This window comes from Amaranthus tricolor, chromosome 15, assembly GCF_026212465.1.
Source record: "Amaranthus tricolor cultivar Red isolate AtriRed21 chromosome 15, ASM2621246v1, whole genome shotgun sequence".
Taxonomy (NCBI): Eukaryota; Viridiplantae; Streptophyta; class Magnoliopsida; order Caryophyllales; family Amaranthaceae; genus Amaranthus; species Amaranthus tricolor.
Window position 1 is genome coordinate 3,996,216 of NC_080061.1, and position 10,147 is coordinate 4,006,362.

Sequence of the window (10,147 nt, forward strand, 5' to 3'; positions counted from 1 at the left end):
CATATCCAAAGGCTTTAATTATCAGCTTAAACTTTATACTCTAGCAGTTTCCACCTAAGCGAAATTTAGATATACACTACCTTACCACTCTTATTAATGACAATAATAATTAGAAAGATGTTTCTAATAAATCCTTAATAACAAATATTATCTATGACTTCATATATATATATATATATATATATATATATATATATATATATATATATATATATATATATATATATATATATATATATATATATATATATATATATATATATATATATATGAAATACATTAAATTTAAAGAACCATTTTAATATATAGAGTTCATTTTAATTGATCCATAGAAAAACATATATAGATATTTATCCATTACAATTAGCCATAAGAAAATAAAAAATTACTACAATGTAAACAGAACTTTTTAATTGAAATTAAAATAAAGAATGTAATTGCCCCTTCCTACATGTTTTAGGTAGTTAGCCTTCTTTGTTTGAGGAGAGTTAAGACAAAATTATAAATGTTTAACAATTTAAAGGATGTAGAAATGTAGGTAATTTTGGGCATGTGGGTCTTCCATTCTTTCTAAACCTAAAATCTCTACCGTCCAACACCTCTATATATATGGCTATTATCTTCCCTCTTCTTTGTCTTCTCAAGCATACCATCTTCCATTCTCCTAACTCCTCTCAAACTTGCTCTAAATAAATCTTTCACCCTTCCAAATTGTCAAACCTCATCTTAATCTATTCATCAATGGCTATTGGTGGGGTGACCAAGAAGGTTAGTCTTTCTTTCATATAAGTCTTTCAATCTCTATAACATTTGCACTTCTTTTCCACATTGGTGAATTTATTGCAACCGAATTTAGAATACTAGTATATACATAAAAACAAATTTTTATCTTTGAATATATACTAAACTAAGTCAGCTGTCATTTTTATGTACTATATATTACACTATTTAACAATAATAGATTTTTAATATATAAACCTTGGTTTAAATTCTTCTCTGCTATCTCCTAACAAAACGTAGGAGAGTTAGTTTGATTCAAGTGGAGAAAATAAAGACCATGTTATATATAAGTTAGAGTTTAGTATAAGCGGACCAACCAAAAACTCTTGATTTAACCAAATTTTATGTCATTCATGATACATTTTTGTGTTTGTTTCCCATCATTCTCCTTTTTGGGCGATGATTTTTGTGATCATGCAAAGAGAGTTGTGCATGAGACACTTTAGTGTGACTACATAAAAATATAGTAGTATGATATTAGTCCATAACTGTATGATTGTGCTAGACATGACTCAAAAGTGTCTTAAGAATTTATTTTGGTTTGAGTGCGTATAATTTTAAGATTTTAATTATTAATTTAATTAATAGTATTGTTACTTAATTATATTATCCATATACTAAATGTTTATTTCTTTTTTAAATAATAATAATAATAATTACAGAAAAAGATGAACAAACAACAAGATGATGTTTACACAATGGATGGAACAGTGGATTACCGTGGCCATCCAGCCAGCCGCCAAGATACTGGAAAATGGTTCGCAGGCAATATCATTCTTGGTAAGCTTCATTAACTATTTACTAAGTTAGTATTTCTTTCATATATAAAAAATTATCCTATAAATTATGTTTTTCAATATTAGTTTCTTATAATTGTTGGCTATTATTTCTACTAATATTTCGTGGCTATCATATAATACAAGAAAAAACATAATATACTATATAAAGTCATCTAGTGACATAATCTAGCTCTTTTACCCCAAGTAAACATTTAAATTTTTATTTGTCTTTTTGAGTTTTGTCACTACTTAAGCTAAAGACTACTTCTAAGAAAATTTAAATTAAAAAATACTTAAAAATTATACATAATCAAATTAAAAGTGATAAAACATCTATAATAAATATCAAAATTATTTTTTTAAATCTAACAAGCTAGGTTAAACAAAAAGTTACTCCTTTAAAACTAAGAGTCTTAAGCCATATAATAGATCTAACAACTCTACTAAATCGTCATCTTATACAAATTTTCTTAAGATTTTATATTTCAACTTTATTTTGATAAAATATCATGGGAAAAATTATATTTTGTAAAAAAAAAAAAAAAAAAAAAATATAATATTATCGCCGGATTTATCTACATTATGAGTTTTTTTAACCACAAATTTATATATATATATATATATATATATATATATATATATATATATATATATATATATATATATATATATATATTTTGAAATTTTTAAAAAGCTCAACGAGAAAAACTTTTATATTAGATCTTTTAAAATATAATGACCAACACCTATTTGAAGATTTGTTGTCAAATTATGTCATCTACTCATCTATAATCATAGTCGTTTCATAGATATTATGAGGTAATAAGCATGATGTATACTTTTAAAATGACAAATTAGAATTATAATCACTACAAACTATATTTAATTTTTATATTTGATCCTACTAGGTAACTTTTCTTAGGGTATGACGTACTAAAATACATAAAGATCAATATCAAGTAATAGTGCATATAATACTATATATAACTTAAAAAAGTGGTCAGTTTCTCCCTAAAAAATAGTTTCCCGAATCTTCTGGGTCTCTAGGACTTCAGTACGTGTATTATGCCTCCACAACTAAAAATATCATACCAGTGGAGTTTTTTTTTTTTACCTCAATATCCACTTTCATCCTTCTTAGTTCTTTCTCATTAAAAGTACTATTTTTTTAAATTATGAAGTTATAGTATATAATAATTCTTTTGGTAAATTTGTAACTTTAATGTCGTGCGTAACTTGAACTTTATATGTCACTCTGCTAATCACTTAATGGGTGAACATACCCAACAAGTTGAGTACTTACTCCCACTTAAAAAAAGCCATCATGTAAAAAAAATCTTCTATCTATGTTAGATTATATTTAATTTCATCAATTATAGTAAAATATTCTTTCAAAAAATTATAGTAAAATATATAAAAAGTGATTTTAGATTTAAGATATTAGTCTAAATATAATCATATATCCTACAATAGTATTCATTACAATAAGAGAACTTTTATGATTTAAAAAGTATAAGTAATTTTTAATACGATGTTACAACTATTATGATGATTTAACGTATCACATAAATTAAAAGAACACTTAAAGATCTTTCTAATAGGTATTCGGTGACTCTCATCACCTTTTTGGTGGGGCTCTATCTATTTGGAGTCTCTTTGACCACATTTCTCCTATCTTGTAGTTAAACGGAGGTGCGGGTATAGTTTGTATATCTATTACGTCATACTTGACTTTATAAACGATATTTATTACTAGGTATGATGGTATGATATGTTATATAAAACAATAGTGAGGTATGATAATAACTTGTATAGACACATATAAAAATATTGCTGTTTAACCAAATTAAAATGTTTTTTTGATTTGTAAGTATTATCTATATTCACAAAACATGTGAATGATAAAAAGAAAGCCGTGAAAGAATGAACTCCATAATGTTAGCTTTACCATTTGTGAAGCAATAGAAAGATGTGACAATTGTTTCTTTGTTTTTTTGTGAATTTATAGTGATTTTTCATGCATGAATATAGTCCAAGTTATTAGAATATCAATCATAGAAAAATAAAAAAGACAAAAAAAATGGGGGAGAAAAAGAGAGTATTGTAGCAAAAGTTAAGCTTCTGATTTCAGTTTCTTTGTTAGTTCATACTTCATATCAAGTAAAAAGAAAAGCACCGTGTACTTTTCATAGATAATAAATGAAAATATTATCACAAAAAGAATCTACTAAAATCAGGAAACTTTTGTTGACGTGAAAATTTTGAAAATCATTCACATCATATCACTTATCACTGCATAATAATAGTATGATTTATTTTTTTCGTCTTCTAATATTTAGCAGTTTCACGTGAATATGTAAAGCTTTTTACGTTAAACGAATTTTGGAATAAGTTTAAAACTTAATTTATTTAATTATTTTTTTTTAAGTATTTCAAATTTTCATTAGAAACATCCTTAGATACAAGACAAAAATTGACAACCAAGAGATGTGAAGTAAGGTGAGAAACTCATGCAGATGTTAGCAAATACGTACATTTCACGAAAATTACTCATTTTAAAGTTTTACAATTTGAGGCTATGACATCTACAACAGCCACGTATTTAATTTAATATCATCTAAAAAACCACTCATTTTCTAACTGAAAAAAAAATGATATATAGTGATCTGTACAAGTACTTTTAGTTTTCTTTTGTCTGTTTGGTTTTGATTTCATCATAATTATAAATGCGTTCCTCCGATTTAAAAATATTATCATTTTGCGCTTGTTTACGCGTAAAAAGGTAATACGAAGAATTATATTCAAATATAAGTCTCGATAAGTTAATCTTCTTTTTATTTAAAAAAAAACTTCCACGTATAAATATAGGTTTATATAAAGTTAAATACGCGAAAAAACATAGTACTTCATTACTTTCAATCAAAATTGTCATTGTTCGGACAAGAAAGGTTAAGTGAAATTTTATTTCAAAATCTTGGTTGAAAAAAAATAATTACTCCAATTGAAACAAGATTTAATTTTGTCAAATAAAATAATCTTAAAAGGCATATTATTAGTTGCTGATACAAGAATCACTGCAAGATCTACAATGCATGAACCTGTTTTTTCCTGTTATAAAAGACTAGAGTACACTCTTTTTTTCTAATAAAATACAATCTAATTAAATAAGGAATAAATTTTAGTCAGAGTAAATAGAATTTTTAAAACAAAAAATCTATACTCATAATAGTGTAAACGGAATATTTCTGCCTTATTTTGTTTCTATTTTTATTTTTTATAAAAATATTTACAGAAAATTATTTTCAAAAGTGACTTGCGAGATTGTGGTCTGTGTAATTAGAGAGGAAAATTAGATCTGATATTTTGTTATAATTAATTTCTCCAATGTTTCTTTTTCAAAGAGCCGTTTTAATATTGATGTGAAAGGAAAAGCAGAAATAATATAAATATAAAGTTTATAATAGACCCTAACAAAGATATAAATATCCATCTCCCATTAGATCATTAGCCACAATTTTATTTTGTTAATTCATCCCAACCATTAATATAAATGTCCTTAATACTCTGAACCAATAAAAGAAATATTGTTTTCCAAACTACCAAGTTTCCTTAAAAAATATTCATACTACTCATTAAAATAATAATTTTTTACAAGAATTGGATCTTATCCCAATCAAGTATATATCGTTTTTTCTAATCAAATATATATCGTTTTTTCTATATAAAATTGTAGATTCGATTATCGCTGCTGTATCCCGTCCTTTTCCTTCCCAATTACAAGTTTACATATTGTATTAAAATATGAAAACCAAAATTGTAACTTTAGGCCAAGAGTACTAGCTAGAGAGAAAGTTGACAAAAAAAGAGGGACAAAAATTTAAGTAAATATGAGTATATGATAACTGATCTTTGATTTTGGTCCAATACAATTTCGTTCAGATTTGTTATTCTTTGATTGCATTTGTTTAAGATTTGCCTAACAATAGTTTCTCTATTCACCAAAAAAGAAAAGAAAACTATACTCCTAATAAGCCAAATTCCTCACCAATTCAATAAATATTGGGGTAGTATCCAAACCCAATCTAAGATGCAAGAATCATCATTAGTCACATCAGAAGTTGATAATTCTGAGCTTTTTCTGGGCTCATAATTTGCCAAGTTCTATTTTGGTACTATGTACTACTCTTTCCTTTGAAATTACTACTAATAATGACATTTTTTCTTATAACAAGTCATCATCAATGAGACAGTGACGGAGGGAGTAGGACTAACAAAATAAGGATCTAGAAAACAACCTATTAACTACTTGATTTAGTACAAATTAAGCTCGCTTCCCTTCATCATCTTCTCACATATCACACTCTAATACTTGAATCAAACCAACTCGCTAATAGCTGGATTGATAATTGACAACAGCTTAATTTCACAATCATTCCATAAAAATACTCCAATTCATCAAGAGCTTATTTCTTCCTATTTTTTTTCATTTCAGTTCGATTCAATTGACTATCACTAAACTTTTATCGATATGCATAGTATGAATAGCATAGCGGTGTAGAAAAACCAAAATTTTGAGGTGACGATAACCAAATTAATGAGTCTACAACTTTAATGGAGCACCAAGAACCACAAAGGTAGTTGATGGGAACAATACTGAAAAGGGATCATAAGCTTTACCTTTTAGCGCAATAGTCGTACAAACTACAAATAGTGGCTCAGCGACCACATATGGATGGAAATACGTACAGGACTGACAGGAACATGGGTAGTAATTAATGACCATAACTCAAAAGATATATAATTAATAGCAACAGGACATATAATTCAACAATTGCACGTAACACAATAAGGGACCGTGTAAGCGTGTTGGTCATGATGTAATGTAAGTATGTCTGAAAGGGATCTCTACAGTCTGTCCAACCAAGGATTAGGCTAGAAAAATTGACCTTGATTCAACAGCTCATTAGCAGATAAAGGACAGAATAGAGTAAGATATTCTAACCTGATTCAGTGAATATGTAAGGAAAAAGTGTCAATCAAGTATTCCATATGTGGATGAAAGCCCTCCTTTAAACTAGCTGCAGTAGCATAAACACTGTCGCCTTCTTCATTTTTAGACACTATTAAGAGTAACTGAGAATGTCAACCAGGACCAAAAGCATCAAATAAAGATGTTGATAATAACTCAACACCATGTCTCGTATTTTAACAAGTCGAATAAAAACATAAAATCAATTCAAAAATTTAAAAATGATTATGCATGATAAATGATATCATTATCTCGAGTATTACGTACGCTAATTCTAATTGTGATAATTGAAAACAGTGAATCAAGGATTGGCTACCTTAGCATTTTTTGGAGTTGGGGTGAACTTGGTACTGTTCTTGACGAGGGTGTTGGGGGAGAACAATGCTGATGCTGCAAACACTGTAAGCAAATGGACCGGAACCGTCTACATCTTCTCCCTTGTTGGTGCTTTCCTAAGTGATGCATACTGGGGAAGATTCAAAACATGCGCAATCTTTCAACTAACATTTGTCATTGTAAGTGTATTCATCACTTGAAAAATTCTTGGTAACAAGCATCAGTTTCATTTGGTTCTGAGGAACTATTAAAGTTAATACTGATAATCTAAATAACTAAAGAAAGCAACATAAACAAATCTTCAAATAGAAATTTTCTGTAACAAAAACTTCATGGATTCTCTTTTCTGTACAGTTTCTCCTCATACACTTACCACGAGTATTTTTTGATGACAGGGTTTGGCGTCACTATCTCTATCAACATATCTCTTCTTGCTGAAACCGAAAGGCTGTGGAGATAGAACAACTTCGTGCGGAAAACACTCGAGCACAGAGATAGGGCTGTTTTACCTCTCTATCTACCTAGTTGCCTTAGGATATGGAGGGTATCAGCCTAACATAGCAACATTTGGTGCTGATCAGTTTGATGAAGATTATCAAAGTGAATCCCACTCAAAAGTGGCTTTTTTCAGCTACTTCTACCTAGCAATGAACCTTGGCCAACTCTTCTCCAACACTATACTAGGATACTTTGAAGACGAGGGGATGTGGGCTTTAGGATTCTGGGCATCAGCAGGCTGCGCGTTTCTGGCACTCGTTTTATTTCTAGTTAGAACACCAAAATACCGGTATTTCAAGGCAACAGGCAACCCACTGTCAAGAGTATGCCAAGTAGTAGTTGCTGCAGTAAAAAAATCAAGGACTGAAATGCCAGAAGGAGAGAGACTGTATGAAGCAGAAGTAAAAGAGTGTTCCACAGATGGAAACAGAAAGTTGCTCCATACTGAAGGTTTTAAGTAAGTATACAACTATACTACCTTAACGTTGTCTTAAAGCATAATGTCAATTTGGACTAATATCCAGTTACATTACCAGCGCAAAAAACTAAAAATAGCCGACCAACTGCTCCCTAGTATCTTAACAAGGAAGACACTTCAAATACCTTTTCTTGATTTCTAGTAAATATAGTTTGGGAACTGAACTTGCTAAGATTTCTATAGTTCCTTTGACAGCCTATAATTCAATAAACAAATATATACCATACCTAAATGCTAACCTCAATTCATCACGTCTTGCAGATTCTTGGACAAAGCCGCCTGCATAACATCTGGAGATTTCTACAACCAGGAGCAGGGTCTTCACAACCCATGGCGTCTTTGCCCCATAACACAGGTCGAGGAAGTGAAGTGCATATTAAGACTACTTCCCATATGGCTGTGCACCATCATCTACTCGGTAGTGTTTACCCAAATGGCATCACTCTTCGTTGAACAGGGTGCTGCTATGAAAACTACTGTTGCAAACTTCAGAATCCCAGCAGCAAGCATGTCCAGCTTTGACATTCTTAGTGTTGTAGCTTTTGTTTTCATCTATAGACGAGTTCTTGATCCAATTATGAGCAGAATGAGGAAGACAGAGTCTGGAGGGCTCACTGAGCTGCATAGGATGGGTATTGGCCTTATTATAGCAGTGTTGGCCATGGTCTCAGCTGGCATTGTGGAGTGCTACAGACTCAAATATGCCATAAAGGATTGCCCACATTGCAGGGCACCCAACCCTAGCTCGCTAAGTATATTCTGGCAAATTCCACAGTATGTGTGCATTGGGGCATCAGAAGTGTTCATGTATGTGGGGCAGTTGGAATTTTTCAACTCCCAAGCACCGGATGGACTAAAGAGTTTCGGAAGTGCTCTATGTATGACATCAATCTCACTAGGAAACTACGTCAGCAGCTTGATCGTGTCCATAGTTATGAAGATCTCGACGGAAGATCATATGCCAGGGTGGATACCAGGGAATCTCAACAAGGGTCACTTAGACAGGTTTTACTTCCTACTAGCAGCTCTAACAACAATCGATTTTGTTGTCTATATATTATGTGCAAGATCATACAAGCGTATCAGGTTAGAAGGAAAATCTGATGGAGACAACAACCAAGCCGAGTATGAAGTCTGAAAGTCGCAGTAATCTCTGTCAACCCTTCATTACTTCACTTGAATAAACGACAAGGAGTGTCCATTCATCATGAAGTCTTCGAGAGGGCCAGATAGAAGAAGACTACGATACAGAATTAACAGGAATCATTAGAACTAGGTGCTCTCTTACGTGTGAATGACTGAAGGATAACACTGGAACCCCAATGTTTTCCCTAAAGATCCAGGCTTGAGCAACAAGTTTAATGGAATTGCTGTTTTTTTGCCCATCCAACTGGATGCTCATCTCTTGGCTCCAAGTGTAAAGATTAAATTATGTATTTCAATTATGCTAATATATCTGGCCCATTTCCTATTGATCTTTTTCAGCTTTATTTTTCCAATTGTTTACCTTTCACTTTAAAGCATATCTGGTACACATTCTACTCCATGTCTCAGCTGCATTTTATAGTTTAAACCTACATTTATGCTTCAAAGATCAAGTTAAAATAGTTCAGTATAAATAAATAAAATCGACATACTGACCAAGTAAAGAGCCCATGCACAAGACGGGGGCAGGAATAAAAACCTTTATCTTACAGGAAGGCCAAGAGGGAGAGAAGTAAACAGAGAAAGTATGAAAGAAAAAGGACAAACAATCAACATGAACATATGCAAAGAATGACCAGCATTGCATATAAATTAAAAAAAGTACATATTTGTAACAAGCAATGCAATGAAATAGAGCTTGCAAAGACGCAGATTTTAATTATTTTAAGGTTAGTGCATTGAAAATAAAAGAAATTTAATAATATAATAAAATGCTGCAGGGAAAGCAAAGTAAGACAACAAGGTATAACAAGTTTAATATTTTCATTTCTGTTGTGAATGGGCTAATGCAATGGTGAAAAAACAACAAACAAACTAATGCAAAGAACAACCACAAAAAACAGAGCAAGTAACAACAATGGCAAACACACAAGAAATATAAGGTATCTAATGATACCTCCCCTTCAAAGTAAGTATTCTATCATTAATAATAATACATTAATGACTCACCTTTCTAAGCTTTAAGAACAGCCTCTCAAAGCAAAGATAGAACGTTTAACTCAATCTCACACAATATGCATAAACAAGGATGAAGAATTCTTA

At 30.7% G+C, this 10,147-nt stretch overlaps 1 protein-coding gene across 1 annotated transcript; it reads left to right on the top strand.

The window, feature by feature from the left end:
* The first annotated feature begins 601 nt into the window (after positions 1-601).
* LOC130800754 (protein NRT1/ PTR FAMILY 7.3-like) lies at positions 602-9,375 on the top strand. Its single transcript, XM_057664363.1, has 5 exons — positions 602-768; positions 1,443-1,560; positions 6,886-7,103; positions 7,320-7,879; positions 8,162-9,375. Exons 1-5 carry the CDS (start codon positions 742-744, stop codon positions 9,036-9,038), a joined length of 1,800 nt encoding a protein of 599 aa, XP_057520346.1. The 5' UTR covers positions 602-741; the 3' UTR covers positions 9,039-9,375.
* The last annotated feature ends 772 nt before the right edge of the window (positions 9,376-10,147 follow it).

What these genes read in the sequence shown, in the direction of transcription:
- LOC130800754 (XM_057664363.1), top strand. Translation starts at nt 742, where the DNA reads ATGGCTATTGGTGGGGTGACCAAGAAG. An exon ending in TTGGTGGGGTGACCAAGAAG is followed by an intron (nt 769 to 1,442) that starts GTTAGTCTTTCT and finishes TAATAATTACAG; the next exon opens with AAAAAGATGAACAAACAACA. An exon ending in TTCAACTAACATTTGTCATT is followed by an intron (nt 7,104 to 7,319) that starts GTAAGTGTATTC and finishes TTTTGATGACAG; the next exon opens with GGTTTGGCGTCACTATCTCT.